Source organism: Meriones unguiculatus, chromosome 20 (assembly GCF_030254825.1).
Source record: "Meriones unguiculatus strain TT.TT164.6M chromosome 20, Bangor_MerUng_6.1, whole genome shotgun sequence".
NCBI classification, from domain to species: Eukaryota; Metazoa; Chordata; class Mammalia; order Rodentia; family Muridae; genus Meriones; species Meriones unguiculatus.
This window is the reverse complement of record NC_083367.1, coordinates 52,979,044-52,996,020: the sequence shown is the minus strand read 5'-3', so window position 1 is coordinate 52,996,020 and position 16,977 is coordinate 52,979,044. Positions and strand designations below refer to the sequence as shown.

The following is a 16,977-nucleotide window of genomic DNA, read 5'->3' as shown; positions in this document are numbered from 1 at the left end:
CTTTTTTGTTAAGTATTGAGAGGAAAGAGATAATTCTTGAGAAATGTGTGTCGATAATGATCATAATATAAGCTATTAAAATTGCTACAGGCCAGCTATAATGTGAGCAGTTAGTATATGCTCTTTATTTTTCCCCTTGGCCTCATATACATAAATATGAAATATGAGTCTTTATGACATTAAGAAATTGTTTTGAGAAGAAAATACTAACAAATGCCACAATTAAGATTCAAACTGAAATTGGTGAATCCATTGCTCTTATTCTTCAGGATAACTCTGCCCTTACAACAGATACAGTTAAAGAAAAAAAGCAGGGAAGATAAGAAAGAAATATGTTTCTTTAGATATAGACAGCCAATGCTATTCAAGAGCCCAGTGTCTTGTCTTATCAATGCTTGTCTTTGCAAAAGTGAGCTGTGTTATAGCTAATTGACTTGAGAAAGCAAAATGCTAAGACATTCAGAATGCATTAAATGAAGGTAATAACTTGATGTATTCTTGCAACTTCTGCACAGCATTCATTTTTTTGATGATCCAAAGTTTTCTCCAATACTATAAGAAGTGTACTTTCAGCCAAGATTTGTTTTATGAGACATAAGAAACTATAGCCTAGAAAAAAATATAAGAGATAAGCAGAAATGAGTAAGTGGTGTATAGTTTCTCTAGTTTTACAGAGGATAAAGATTGTATCAGAAGCGGCCTACTATCCGTATGAAGATGCTTCATGTGGCTTATGAACCCCATTCAGCATTTTTCAGCAAAGGATGAATAGTTCCTGTCACACTACAAAAGGACAAGCAAAAAAACAATTAAGCCATGTAAAATGGACAGACTGGACAACTTAGGAATTAGCCCATAAAGCATCTAGCACCAGAAGCTGCTTTAAAACAGACAGTGATGTATAAAGTTCATCACAGATTGCTGTGGTTAGACCACAGATTCTCAGCATTGTTGCGTTTTTGCACTGAGCCCAAGTGATTATTGGCTGCAGGTACTGATGTGTACATTACAAGACTTTTTAACAGGTTTTTTTTTTTTTTGCATTTACCCACTAAATGCTATTAGTAATTCTAACTGTAGTTGTGATGATCAAAATATCTTCAGCATTTCTAAATGACCCAGAAGCATAATCCCTGATGACGATTGAGAAGCTTGTAGCAGTAATGTTCCTAAGCATTTTTGTTGATTAAATGAGCATGTGTAGATTAAAATAAAGACAGCCTACCGATTAGGCATATGTGGCTTAGAAATCTTAGCTTGGACAATAAGAAAATTGATGTCAGAGCCTTTGGTATTGAGATAAGGGTGACTATACTTACTGATGGCATAAACATCTGTTGGTCACTTAATAAATACCTCTCGTTATTGCAGATTCTACAGACACAAAGGTAAAGGATACATATGAAACCAGTGGAACAGATGTGAAATTTTAGCTACTGCCCTAGTGCCATGCCTGCCTGTTAGGCTCCTCACTGTGACGGTCATGAACTAACCCTTTGAAACTGAAAACAAACCTGCAATAAAATGCTTTCCTTTGTAAGTTGCCTAGGTTATGATGACTTTTACAGCAGTAGAACAGTACCTAGGACAGAGCCCATATAGAATCAAATCCAACACTAAATCACAACAGTTTTCTGACTATTACTGAACAACCAGGATAGAAAATACTAGTGATCCTAAGAGAAGAACTATACTGGAAAGCAATTTGTGTGTTTGTCTGTCTCAGTCACCATACCCATAATTCTGCTGTTTGAAGGGTGAGGAAATCATGCTTCCTGAAGTAGATAAGGGAGGGAAAGGGAATGATTTGGGGGACATTATATCATGTCTCCATTTCTGATTCAGTTTAGCCCAGCTGCCCTGTCAAAAAATTCTTACTAAGATAAGCTAAGGAGAAAGTGTTTGATCTCATAATCCGTGCCCAGTTTCAGCTGATGGAGAAGGTAAGATGTATTAGCAGAAAGTCAGTCCCAGCCCCACGATACGGTGACAGTTGACAAGCCCAGGGCCTCTTTGAGAAGACTGCTGCCTGTGCCTCTGAGCGCCTCTTCCTCTTTTTGCTCCATTAGAAATAATCACTGCTAAGTGGCCCATCATCGGTGGCAGCGTGACTTTTTCCACATTTGCTAAAAGCTTTTCCATTGGCCCACTTTTATTTTTCTCTTTTGTTTCTAAGTAACTATTTCATTTTCCTCCCCCTCCTTATTTTGCTTTTTCTGACTAGAAAAAAAAAAATATATATATATCATCTGAAATGGGACTTAGAGATGGATTCTTTCTATCTTTCTGTGCAGCCCTCCCCTGAGACCTAGTAAAATATGCCACATATGCATTAACCAATAGAGCTATTAGTGGGACATTGTTTTGTACTTGACAGACAAAGAAGGAGAACTCCGGTTGGAATAAATTCTCTCTCTCTCTCTCTCTCTCTCTCTCTCTCTCTCTCTCTCTCTCTCTCTCTCTCTGTCTCTCTCTCTCTCTCTGTGTGTGTGTGTGAAACAAATAGCTTCCCTTTAAATTGCAATATGAAATGTCATTGAGGCCTTAAATTGCTGTCATCTAAAATGTTTCACTCTCATCTTTACTTCCCTAGATTATGATCAATTTTCTCCTGGAATGATTTATTCAAATTGAGCCCAGTCTTCCGAATCCTTAGAAAAAACAATGCCTGAGCACTTTGGGTCTATACTACTTAGTTATCATTTGGCACAGTTTGTCTTGTGCTGGCAGAAATTCTGTTGTTGTTGTTTTTTTTTTTTTTAACATATAATTCATTTTCCAGAGTGGATTGCAAGCTTCTCAAGATTAAGGATCATGTCATGTCATTCATTCATTTAACAAATGCATTTGAACATCTTTCAAAATTTAATCAAACAGAAGTTTATCCCTATATGGAGTTTACATTTTACTGGAGGGACACAGAGATTAAAAATCAGTGTTACAAATATAGAAATATAAAATATGTTGAAAATGGTTAGTACAGCAGAAAAAAGCAATACAGGAGGAATCTGAAGTATAAAACGAAGGTCTTTAGGGTTTTTTTGTTTTGTTTTGTTTTGTTTTTTTGTAGAATGGCTATGATTCAAAAGAGAGCAAGCTCATAAAAAGAAAAACAGTCTAGGTAGAACACCTGCTTCAAAACAGGAACCTAGAGAGTTACCTTTAATTGAATATTAAAACAAACAGGAAAGAGAGAGATGAGCTTTGGAAATATGATAAATCTGTGGACGTTGCCACCCTTCCGGTGTGTTGGAATAAACCAATGGATATGCATGTCTAACATCAAGAAAGGTCTAGGCTGGAACATTTATGTTAGAGTAGTACAGAGGCAAGTAGTGAAATAGGTAACCACAGAAGGGAGTGTGAACCAGGAAACACTAGAGATAAGATGAGGCAGTTGCTACGACATGGACCCTGTTGGAGTCAAATGGGTAGATCATCTCAAATGAGTGAGGACTACCATTGATGGTATGTCAAGGGAAATGACGGCTGGACACTAACTATAGAACTTAACTACAGCATCGTTAACAATATCAATAAGGGTACTTTCAGTGATGTGATAGAGACAGAATGCTGAATACAATAAGATTAAATGACAGTATTAGGTATAGCGGGTTGAGTGTGTATTATCCATGTTATAGAAATGGTCATCCAAATGTGATGATTTTTAGAAGTATGAACACTAAAATCCAATTGAGGTATGGGGTAAACTATAATAAATAGGGTTCATATACTTGTTAATAAATGACAGGGAGCTATTTTACTTCCTTTTATTCTTGTGAGGGTACTACTACAAAAGCTTTAGTATAGCTCAGTCAGGTTGTTGCCTTAATCTCAGGTTTCCAGCTTCACAAACTGTGTGAGACAGAATGTCCAATCCTCTTCCGGGAAGTGACCCAATGATCTAAAAATCTCCCACTCGGTCTCATCACTTAAAGGTTCTACCACCTCCAAGTTGTACGACTTTAAGGAGCCGTCTCATTAGGGGACATTAGTATGATACAGATATGGTTGGTTTTGTAGTATCTGATTGACAGATATTTTCAATAGTTGGATAAATATTATTAAAATTTTTGAGTACAAACCTAGATACCTTAACATGTGCCTTAGCTTTACATGATTGGGAGTAATGACCTATCAGCTGCTCCAAAAGCAAGATCAATGTCTCTCAGTGACCCCTGATACCTCCAACTCTATAAAATATAACAAGAATCCTGGATCTAAATTCTGTTTTGTATTCAATCTCCTGTTGGAATAGACATTGAGTAATGATCAGTCAAAATAATGTGACCAAAGTCCTAAGAACCAGCCTTCTCCTGTGTTTCCCTCTGACCCTTGCTTTGATTCATTCATGGAGTAGAGCTATCTCAGAAGTGTCTGGACTTTATGGTTGATAGAGTCACACTGACTGGAAGATAGAACACAGAACACAATTGTTTCTACTTGCGTTCTGTGATCTGCTTTTCTATACACTGGAACACATTCAAAATCAACAACAGCCTTCACTAAAACAAATTATATTATTTGGGTTTAACCACAGCTCGGCCTCCATCTCTGGAGACCTGAGGCCAGTTGGTTGCTACTGGAGTGGAAGAGCTACGCTGCTACCACAGGTGTTTCCTATTCTCTCCTCAAGCCGCTACTTTCACCTGAGCAGTCTCTTGCCTGTTAAAAATATCAACATATCTTATGGCTGAGTCTTAGGCATAGATCCAGTAGAGCCTTTGTCTGTCGCTAGTTTTGCCATTATTTCTGTTTCTGAACATTTTATAACTCACCCCTTATTCTCCTCAGTTCTGAGATATTTTCTTGTTTTCATTGTTCACCACGCACGTTTCTTAAGTTTCCATTGTGTTGATAACTTTGTATATATTTTATCAGAAGTAGATATGAAGATGTCATTTTGATGTTACAAAATTAAGTGTCTTGGCATCACCTTGTTTTCAGCTTGGAAAATTGAAAGCTATGCTTAAGAAACTTTGCAAGTTGAACAGGATAATCCAACTTTCTGATTTCCAGTGTCTAATAATTTTTTTTTAATCTTATAGTACCTCACATTCTCAAGCACTATTTGATTGTCTTTCCTTTACCCTAGTCTCAGTTGATAGGTTCTCTCCAACTGTCCGCCTGGGTGGAAACATAACAATAGATCACAATGCCCAGGACTATGTGCTGGTGGAAACTTTTGATAGAATCATATTTGTTTTGTGAAAACTTAATTCACTAATTCTTAATTCACCTAATTCTTAGGTGATTAAATTTTTTTTAATTATTTATTTATTTATTACAATTTATTCACTTTGTATCCCCATTGTAGCCCCCTCACTTGACTCTTCCCAGTCCCTCCCACTCTCCCTTTTCTCCCCCTATGCCCTGTCCCTAGTTCACCTCCTCCCCTTCTATCTGACCCGAGCCTATGAGGTCTCATCAGGACTGGTTGCATCGTCTTCTTCTGTGGCCTGGTAAGACTACATCTGACAGGTAGAGATGAACAAAGAGCCTGACACTGAGTTCATGACAGAGACAGCCGCTGATAGCTTTACTAGGGACCCACTTGGAAACTGAGCAGCCAATGGGCTTCCTCTGAGCAGGGGGTATAGGTCAAAATTATCTTGATTATTCAATAGCCATAGCAAAACAAAATGAAACTACAACAAAACACTAGACTGTTCTAACTTAGTCTTTTCACCTATTGAAATAAAGACAATATTTGTCCAAAAATGAAAATGAAGGATGGTAAAATTTCTTATTTGAATTCTTGTGCCTAAAATGAAAGCTGTAAGTAACAGTTAACCTACGATCAATCTAATTCTTTGTTATGATGCTAAACTAGTTATCAAGGAACCTTCACGTTATAATGATGTGGTCCTTGTATATCTGGACACACACACACACACACACACATATTATTTCTATGTTGGCATTTATAAATCAATGGATTGACTTTCTAGTGCTGTATGTTGACACTGACCTAAACTAATGTGAGTTTAGTATGTTCACAGTGCTGCATGTTTCAGAGTACCTAAAAAATCTTTGAACTACCGTCAAGATATAAAACTCATACTCACATTGCTTTAGTTACAAAGAGAATTAAATTATCCTTCATAAGTAATGGCACTTTCATTGAAAGAAAATAGCAAGTTCCATTTGTGTGTTAGAGGAGCTGTCAAATCTGATATGAAAGGGGACATATAATTATCTCTACTATTCTATCATTTGCACAGATAAAAGACAATGATAACCATCCTCTCATTAATATCTTGTATAATTAAATGTTTCCTAAGTCATCATATAGAAATTTTTACTGAAATATAATCCTTATTATTCTCTTTGATTTAATTCCTTCCATATTTCCATGTGAGCTACAAAGTATATGCAATATATAGAAAATCCTAGCTTCCTAGTCCCAAAAGTGGGCCCAAGAAATAATGTCCATACCTTGAGATGAGTCTGTGCTTCTGGGATATCCAGTTCATTGGATCAAGGGTGAACATACTGAGGGTAATTGGATATTTTTCTTAGAGGAATCTGAAGTTGGGACAATGAAACTAGTTGGTTTTTCAGAGATTTATAACAAGAAAACTTAGAAGTCGATGATAGCCATGTCTTCTATAAAAATAATGTTGAAGAGAAAGCTACTGTTGCCAAAACAAAAACAAAAACGCAACAATTTAAACCCATTTAGCTTAACAGAAGTGAACACAGCCTATACACACATCTTTCTGTTTCTAAGTAAAGACTGAGTTTCTACAATTCTGTCTTATAAAGACCCTTGATTTTTTTTAAGTTCTCCTTTTCTGCTCATTGAAGCTATGCTTGTTCATAAAATAACCATACTGGATCTTTCTGAGAGGAAGTAAAATCTAAACTATTATCCTTATTAAGTGTTTTTTTCCCCCTAGATACTGAACCACTGTCATCTATTCCTAGAGAACAGTTTATGTTTATATCTCTAACAGTACCAACTATGCAATTCACAGGTTTTTGGGGATCTATCTATCTATCTATCTATCTATCTATCTACCTACCTATCATACTGCTTTTAGAATGGATTCTTCTTTCTTCAGTTCACTCTTCCTGATTCACTAACTAAAAGGTCATCCATATACACATTGTTTCCTAGCAGTCCATTACGATTTGGAGATGTCCATATTATTGAAAATAATTCATTTTAGGCAAAGTCTTGGAATATCTGTTTCTTCACTACCCTATAATATCACAATTAACTCTTAATACTTTTGTATTCTTTTTTTACATTATAGTTCAAATCATATGGTCCATGCTACCATGTGTTCCTGACACATTTCACATTTTTCAGACATTCATAATATAAGCTGCATCTTCAATGAGCACAGTTACCAAAACCTGTGGGGTTGATGATGTTTTCTTCTAAAACAAGAAAATGATAATATAAAATCTGAGTTTCTGAAGAGTCACCTTCTACTTCTTGTTTTCACCAGCACATAGTAGTTCTGATAACTCTTGTCAGCTGTGAGTGTAACCATATAAAGCTTCTTAAGCTGTTTTGTCAATGTCAACTTTAAATCATATTTGACGTATTAAGTGGGAGGATAAAACCAATAACCGCAGCATCCTGGGACACAGCCAACATTAGAACTGTGAAGGATTATTTGCTGCTTCATAGCTGCACTGACCTGGACACAAGTGGGGATTAGAGGACAGCAGGCTCCCTAAGCAGCCACTGTCTGGAGAGCTTGAGTTGGGTTATCACAAGCTGAGAGGGCAGTGAGGGGGACGGAGGGACAGGTGTATGTCTGAGCCAGTTGGCAGGAGACGGAGGAGCTTGCAATGTAGCTATCAAAACTGAACAATGGGGTATGTCAGTTCCACGGAGGGAGAGACAGATACATAGTTAGGATAGAAAGTGATAGATTGTGTGTAAGGAGTAGAAATTATGCTAAGAAAGAAGAGGAGCAGTGGTCAGATATCCTAGCTTACTCAGAGTGATTTTGCTTTATGCATGGCATCCTTAAAAGTCTGTATTACCTGTATTGCTTTTAAAAGGTCTCTAGTCCATTGTAAAATACCAGTATCTCTATAAACCATAGAACCAAATTTCCAAATGCTGATCAAAAAAAAAAAAATCTATAAAGTGATCATGTTGAAAGACTTTCTAAAACATTGCTGTGCTGTGTCTTTACTTTGCATTTATTTATGTTTATTCTCCCAGAGTCACCCTGGGCAAGTTATTGGTATAAAACATTCAGGAGAGAGTGATTTTATTCCCACTACTCCTTGATACCACAGACATAAACATCAAACGTCGATTCCTCCTCTCATGCAAACAGTCTACAATAGGCAATAATTAGTCTGTCCTCGGATTGTGACAGAAACTTCCTAAGCTTCTAATCATCAGCATGAGATTCTTTTGCTCGTATGTCATTAACTGGAGAGGGTAAGAGGGAATGGAAGCACCTTGGTGGAAGAACATATCCTAAATTCCTAAAACCAGAATTCCTGGTTTCATCCTGGCATTCATTTTCAGATCGTTTGTGATTTTTCTGGATCACAGTAGTCTGAATATTATCTGCAGGTGTGATTAGCAAAGAGAGTCCTGACAAATACATCTACTTTGTAATTAAACTGACCATTTTTATGTGTCCTATTTTATTGCAATAAATGTCAACTCATGTGCAGTATACAGGAATATGATAGAGGATTTTTAGATAAAAGATAAACCTAACAGTGTACCCATCACATACTATAACTGCAGTATTCCTAGTGAGCACTGCGTTTGAATGTTTGACTGAGAACTGAGCAAATGTTGTTTTTGTTTTTTTGGAGACAGGGTTTCTCTGTGAAGCCTTGGGTGTCCCTTTGTAGACCCCGCTGGCTTTGAACTCAGAGACCCGCCTGTCCCTGCCTCCCTAAGTGCTGGGATTATAGGTGTCCACCACCATGCTTGGCTGATAACTAAACACATTTTAATAACAATAATCAAGGTAAACGAATTTAAGGTAATATACTAATTTTGTTGCCTCCTCGAAAACTGAAGCATTCTGAATATATTTGTATTACTTTAGTACACCTTAAACTGAGAGATCCTGACTCAAGACACCCAAAGGGTTTAGCTGTGGGCATGGCATATATATATATAAAAGCAAAATATGTATTTTAAAGTGATATAATTGCTTGAAAAACAAAAGCAAGGGCATCATATTCTCGTATTGACTTTAGGTATAACAGTCAGACTTAATGTTTCTATTTTCTCTTAGAATTTTCCTGCTAGAAACCCAAATATATTCCTAATATTACCTCAATTCCATCTTCTCTGCATAATCACGTGCTGCTTACTGGTAATATGCAGTTCATCCTTCATCCTGAATCAAGCTTCAGTAATATAGCTGGAAAATCTGTCCATTTCAAGCCTGGGGATCTTGTAGATTTCTCATTAAACCAACATAGGAGTGATAAGCTTGACACTGTAGCCAGTAAGACTGCATTCTATTCTCAGCGCTGTTTTCTAAACAGCTTATTTTTTAAAACTTTTTATTATTATCATTTATTACAATTTATTCAATTTGTATCTCAGCTGTGTCCCCTCCCTCTAAACAGCTATTTTTATTTATTTTATTTTATTTTATTTATTTATTTATTTATTTTGTGGACAGGTTGCCTGGATGCTCACTGTCTCCTTTCAGTAGGCCCAGAGAGAAACAAAACCCTGTCTCATAAATTTTTGGGTATTCAATGTGGCTCCATCTAGCTAATCTAATTGTATTCAGTGTTGTGCCAGAACCTTGTGTATGCTTTCTTCATCTCCAACTTCTTGCTCCAAAAAAAGTCTGAATCCCATGGGCCTATTTAAGGGACTTTTATAATAAATAACTCGTGTGAGACATAATGTGTGTCAGAGTCAGTCATTTTCTGGTAGTATTTTAAATAACTGTGAAAGGATTTTCTATAAAGCTACTAGATATGGCATGTGTCAGAAATAAAGCAATCAGAGAAGATATCATTGTTTTTTACTTGTAGACATAAAGGTTATTTTTTTCCATTATCCCAAATGGAAACAAATGAAAAAGGAATATTATATTTATAGTATCTACCAGACATCAAAGTGAGATATAGCGTTGTTCTGGATCTCAACATCCTCTTGCCCAGCCCTCGCATATGCAACAGATAGAAAGTTCTAGGACCCCCATGATGACTCGAAGTTCCGTCATTAATTTAAGGTGTGGTGAAGATCATCCTGAAGTTTGTTGTGATGCACAGAAATCACTGAAAGTAGTTAAACTCACTGTTAACAGTTTATGAAAGCTAAAGTATACAAATTGAAATTAGCTCATAGCAGAGGCACGTGTGGACAAATCTAAAGGAAGACCAAACCCGAAGCGCCCTTTTTCTTTCATACAGTGTTTATAGTTAATGCTCATGTGTCTATGAAATTATCTATGAAAGCCTTCATATAGTACTGCCAACCAGGAAAGCTAACATGAGCTTTTACACCAAACAGTTTTTATTGGGCCTTGACTTTATAGACACGTATGACAACTCACTTCACTGACATGGTCTATCGCCACTCTAGGGCCTGAGCTAATATAAAAGGGCTCAAAGCTCCCAATCCTCAATACAATATTATTCTCCCATGTTTCCCAAGCCATCTACTTAAATAAAATGCTCTTCAAAGGCAGGACATTCTACAATATTAAACATTATCTCATAGGAGTCAGTAGTAAAAGCACAGATGCCAATAGTAAAATTGGAGTTAGAGGTCTGTGGTTTGGGGAAACAGTGAGGCAACAGTTTTACATTTTGAAATATATATATATATATATATATATATATATATTTAACATATTAATGTATGTTAAAATGCATTTTATAGGTGTACGTACATTATTCAGATTGTTTGGAAACACCTATGTAGCCTAAGCGTTTCTAGGAAAAATAACTCATCAACATAATAAGCTTTGGCTCCTCATGCATTGTTTTCCATTTCTCAACTTAAACAAAGGGGTGATGATGAAACGCTGAATCCAGAGTAGTCATATTTCACATTGCCAGTATTAAAATGCATTTGTTGGGAATCTTACCTACCATAAACAAAGACTATATTAACAGAAGTGATAAATAGGCCTGGGTATTCAGCCAGGTGGCAAACTCCAGTTAATTTGACTGCTGAAATGGGTGTAGGAGGAAGCTGGAAACTCTCTTCCTGGGCAAGGGAACATGAACCCACCTGAGATGTGGTGTGACTGATCTCTGTAGAGGAGGGTGCCAACTGGAGTGTGTATAAATGGCTCCTTCTGGGGATTCTCCTTAAAAGCTAAATTGAAGGCAGCGGCTGTAAAAGAGCAGCTCAGGTCTTTTTCCTTAAATGATAAAGAAAGCATTAATTTCTGCAACAACTGGAATAAAAAAAGAGTATAAAAAGTTAAGAAAAAACAACAACGGCATACACGTAGTGATAGATTCAGAGGTAACAGGGTGTTCCTCATTTACCAAATGAGGTAATTGCATTGAGTTCCTTTTGTGAGATTTTAGGAACCCATCTGTACAGAGTTTCTTTTTATTATCATTGTATAGACTAATTACATTAGGGGGAAAGGGATATTTAATTAAAAGTCTGTTCTAAAGAGTTACAATTCTATTCTGTCATTAAATAACTGGCTGCCAGATTTGTTAAGTAAACAATATTTCTGGAATGTTGTTTGCAAAGTACTTGAATGAAGCACATTTTAAGCAAAGTGTCCGTGCCCCTTATTAAGTCTAATAGATGCATTATCTTGTTTCTTTCCCCATTACCAAGTGAATACAGAGCAGGATTAAGGTTTAATCTTATCTTTCTTTGGAGGATCTCCTTCCTACCTGGAAGACAGAGTGACATGGTGGTGGGTTTCGATAGTTTAAGGTACAGTACATACCTGTATGAACTGTTATGTAACACAGTAACACGTACAATGCACATATACAATAGAAAATAAATAAACAAATTGGTGTGCTCTTCTCTACCCACAGCAATCATTAGTTGGCAACAGTTAGCATGCCTCGTCTAGATATCCATCTTCAGCTTATATTTAGGCTGTGATTCTGTATTTTTGAGCGTATATATGTGAAGGGGAAATTATGTAATTATATTATAATCTCAAATAAAAGAAATAATTAAAAATAAAAAGATACAATGAAATAAAAATACATCCCATCAAGTAATTAGTGGGATGCTATCAAATACTTCCCATATAGTAAGTAGGAATATAGTCATTCTCTTGATGTCTTAAAGGCATTAGAAGCTACTTTGTTAGTCCTCTCCTTTTTATTCAAGATGTTCTAAATACTAGAATTTAGAGAAAGATTCCTGTTAAAACATTAGAAAACAGGAAGGCAAGGAAACTGAGCAGACATATGAGAAGATGAGAAATTATGTCATATGATAGAGCAACTGAAGGCTTAGAATCCACAAAAGGACTCCAGCCACCCAATGTAGAAGGTGAAGGAAATCACGAGTACAAAATGCTTCCACGTAACTTTCAAACTCTCTAGATTCCTTCTTTCTTATTGAAATACTGAGCCACTCTTATTCAAGTATTTAAAGGTGAAAAGCAAATGAATACTACATTTGTATATTAATACTTTCATCAAACTATCAAATACAGCTAAAGATTAGATTTAAAAAAGTATTATTTCAATGATTGTATTTATCTATGAAACAGTGTCCACCATACAGAAATCATGCACAAAACACATGTCAAAGGAATAATTGAAGACAACACTTCACTCAGATTCTCATGTAGGAGATAGCAGCTCCTACTAGCATCAGTGATTTATTTTTTTTTTTCGTGTTTCAATATCATTCCCCAGGGAAGCTGGCAAGCTGAAATCTGTTCCATTAATGCCAGCAGGGATGTATATGTGTGAAGAGAATAAGTAAACATTTATTGTACCTGATAGCTCAATGAACTATCCACATGAGCTCTTTAAAGACTTGAAAATACTTGGCAGGCTTTATATTTAGGAGGAGCTCTGCAAACACTATTCTTCTGAAAATGTCTATTTCTGAGTCAGCTGAGGTTTGTCAATCCAAACTGTTGAGTTAATTTGTAACGTGATAGCTCTTTTCTCCTTTGCTAACACTTCAACATCTCAAAAATTTTCTTTAAATTTTTGAGATTAAGGACTATAGATTTTAGTATGTTTATCCTAGATTATATGGCTAATATCCTTTATAACTGAGTATATACCATATGTGTCTTTCTGCTTCTGGGTTACCTCACTCAGGATGATCTTTTCTATTTCTCACCGTTTGCCTGCAAATTTCACGATTTCCTTGTTTTTTAATTGTTGAGTAGAATTCCATTGTGTAAATGTACCACATTTTCTGTATTCATTCTTCAGTTGAGGGACATCCAGGTTTTTCCAGATTCTGACTATTTTGAATAAAGCTGCTATGAACATAGTTGAGCAAATGGCCTCTGAAAGACTCTGCAAATCAAAATATTGAAGGAGATACTGAGACCCATACCAAACTTTGGACAGACTGCAGGAAAACTTATGGAAGAAGAAGGAGATAGAAAGGCTTGGAGGGGATAGGAACTCCACAAGGACACCTACAGAGCCAAAAACCTGGGCCGAGGGACTCTGCAGAGACCAATAATACAACCAAGGACCATGCATGAAGACCTAGACTCCCTGCTCAGAGGAAGCCCATAGGCTACTCATTTTCCAAGTGGGTTCCCTAGTAAGATGGGCATGGTCTGTCTCTGACATGAATTTAGTGACCTGCTCTTTGATCACCTTCCTTTGGGGAGTGCAGCCTTGCCAGGCCACAGAGAAAGATGCAGCTAGCCCTGATGAGACCTAATGGGCTAAGGTCAGATAAAAGGGGAGGAGGTCCTCTACTATCAGTAGGCTTTGCAAGGGGCCTATTGGGAGAAGAGAGAGGGTAGGTGGGACTGTGAGGAGACAAGGAGGGGGCTACAGAGCTGGGATACAAAGTGAATAAATTATAACAAACAAGCTAATTAATTAATTAAAAAATAGAGTACAGCAAAAAAATTTGAGATTGTCTTCTGTATAACTCAGGGTCAAAATATCTTCCAAGAGTCAATTTAAAAATATTTGATATTCTTTCCATGTTGGCCAATGTAACAATAGTGGTAAATTATAATTTATTGAAAGCTAATTTAGGCACGTTTCTTTCTGTGTTTTGTGTGTTACTCCACAGACAGTGTTGTCCTATTAGAGAGAACTCAGAATCTTGTAGGAATCTACAAAGATCCTAGATTGTTGAACCCAGATGCAAACCCAACAGGCAAACTAGGGTAGACTTTATTTTATGACATAATCTTATAAAATAAATAGGTTGAGTAACTTCCTTCTTCTTATCCAGTAATGGTTAGTGTCTGATTTGTTTGCCTTTGTGTAATATTATACAGAAGGTAGAGATTTAGTTTAAAAAATGTACGGGCATTTTAAATGAGTAATTCTTAGAGAAATTCTGCTTTATTATTACCTTATTTATCACCTTTATTATCACCTATTTTTAGTAATTGATCTCCAACATCATGTATAATATTTTTATATGATGTATCTTATTGGTGACAAAATAAGAACATTTTAAAATATTGATCATTGGTTAAAATACCACGTTGTGGTTTTATTCTCATGATCTAGAAGGCTCTATGAATAGACAGTGGATTTTAGTTATAGAGTTTGACTCCATCCACATTACCAACATTCCGTGCTCATATACATAGAAAAACGAGAGAGAAAAGAGGCCTGATTAGTTATCTACAAATCCTTCCTTTTCCTACTCTGGTACTAATTTTCATTAAAATATTTCCTCATAGGAAGTAGTAACACAGTGACAGAAATATGCAGGTGCTTTTACAGATGGAGGAGACAGGAAATTTCTTGACTTGAGACACTCCACAGAGAAATTCAATCACACATTGTAACTATGTCCTTTTTTTTGTTGTTGTTGTTGTTACAAGGATTTGTGTATCAAATATTAACTGTTTCAGTATTTGGAAACTATTTATATCAATAAATGACAATCTGTTATTTTAAACTATTTTGTGTATTTTGTGATCTTCTAAGATATATCAGTGATTTGATATATTTATAGCCATCACTGAAATGTTTGTCTAGGAGAAGGCTCACAGCATTAATATCTGAAATTGCATGTTCTGTTACCGTGCTTACATCACACACTTATACAGAACTCAGGAAGTCGAGGCAGGAGGATCACCGGGAATCCATGGCCAGCCTGAATTCAAAGGACGTTTTGGGACATATTAGATGACATAATAAAACAGTGTTTAAAAGAAAATATACATAAAAAGAAAGACGCTTCAATGCTACTGCCATTACCTGCACTGAAAAACCTACATGTGACCAAGAAGATCACACATTGTACTTAACATTTCATGATTCTATGAGCTACTCTGATTTACTTCTACTCTTTTTTTTTCTTTTTAATTAAAGGTCTCATTCGCTTGCAAGAGCTCATCAAAGCTCCATCAAGGTACAATCTTCGACTTAAAATCCGTCAGCTTCCAGCAGATACAAAAGATGCAAAGCCTTTACTGAAAGAAATGAAAAGAGGCAAGGAGTTCCATGTGATCTTTGACTGTAGCCATGAAATGGCAGCAGGCATCTTAAAACAGGTAAACTTCAAGCTGCTTAAATTCTTAGTTTCCTTACAAAATTTTTTACACTATGTTTTAAAGGTAAAAATTTAGTGTTACATAACTAAAAGGTCAGAGAAATCATCTTAATATAATTTTACAGAAGACAAGCTGACAATAGCATTCAGCTAATTTGTTTTAGAAAATGTAACTATTGAAGGTCTTCAAAACAGATTGAAATTTTGAAGCTAATTTCAATTGTCTGTTGATTGATATACATATTTCTTTTTTATTTTGGAATGAGGAAAAAGAGTTCATGGATACTATATCCAGCCAGGAGGATAAAACATAATATGAAAAGATTCAGCCTGTATCTATTATCTAATTAAATGCCTTTTATACGTGCTTTTTTTTTTCATCGTCTCTGTGAACAAAGGAAAGCGGGCTATCTCAATCTAACCTCAGAGAGACTGAGTGACTTGAACAGCATGTATTAGCAAGGAAGTTGCAGAGAAATAAGCAGCCCATTCAGTGATGTTCTCAGTATTCATTCTGCAATAGAGGCTTTCCTACTGAAAAGGAAATTTCAGAATCTATCGGTTTGTCAGGAAAATAACATATTGCCAACATTTTATCATCCTAATTGCAATCTAGAGAGTAGGAGTTATTTAGTAGGATCTCTTATAAATGAGCACCTGGCCTGAGAATAAATTCAGAATGCAATGCCCTTACTGAGCTGTAAAATTTAGATTTGAACTCAAATCTTTATGTTTTTGTCATTTAATCTTATAAAATACTGGACTGACATTATGGTGGTTTGGCTAAATTAGTAAATTGTGTTTAAAGCCTTTAAACATGGGATAAAATATCTGTACTGGAGAGTGATGAAGATACAGATGAATATTCCATTAAATATAAGTACCAATAGTAAATGCTGCTATAACATGGTCAGCTTATCAAACACATGTTTGTTCAGGAGTCCAGTATGAATGCTGGTTTTACTACAGTGAAGTATTTCATTGATTGGGATATTGCTCTAGCTTTATATGTGGGCAATAAAGTATATGAGGGATTATGCTTGATTTTGATTTTTGATTTGTTTCAGTGTGAACATAATGATGGAATGAACACTAAAAGCTTGTGTGAATATTTTCAGATGATTTTCAAACAACTCTTGCTTATATTTAGAAAGGAGGTTTTGTCTTCCTCCAGAGACAGGAAACAAGCTTGCACCTGTTCTCTGGGCTTCCAACAAACAAGCAATAGATCAGGTTTTACCTTTAAGATCTAACTGACTTGTCCTTGCTGTTTGGAAGACGAGAAAACCTCTAATCATTGGGTGTGTATTCAGGCTTCTATTAGATGTATCCATCATTTTGTATCTTTC

The 16,977-nt window shown here is 35.9% G+C and overlaps 1 protein-coding gene across 7 annotated transcripts in view; it reads left to right on the top strand.

Moving 5' to 3' along the window:
- Positions 1-16,977, top strand: part of Grik2 (glutamate ionotropic receptor kainate type subunit 2) — a 657,687-nt gene that overhangs the window by 243,136 nt on the left and 397,574 nt on the right. For all 7 annotated transcript variants that reach the window (XM_060373546.1, XM_060373542.1, XM_060373543.1 and 4 more), the window contains one exon: positions 15,448-15,629. In XM_060373546.1, coding sequence (XP_060229529.1) covers positions 15,448-15,629 — 182 coding nt within the window. The remainder of the gene's footprint in view (positions 1-15,447; positions 15,630-16,977) is intronic.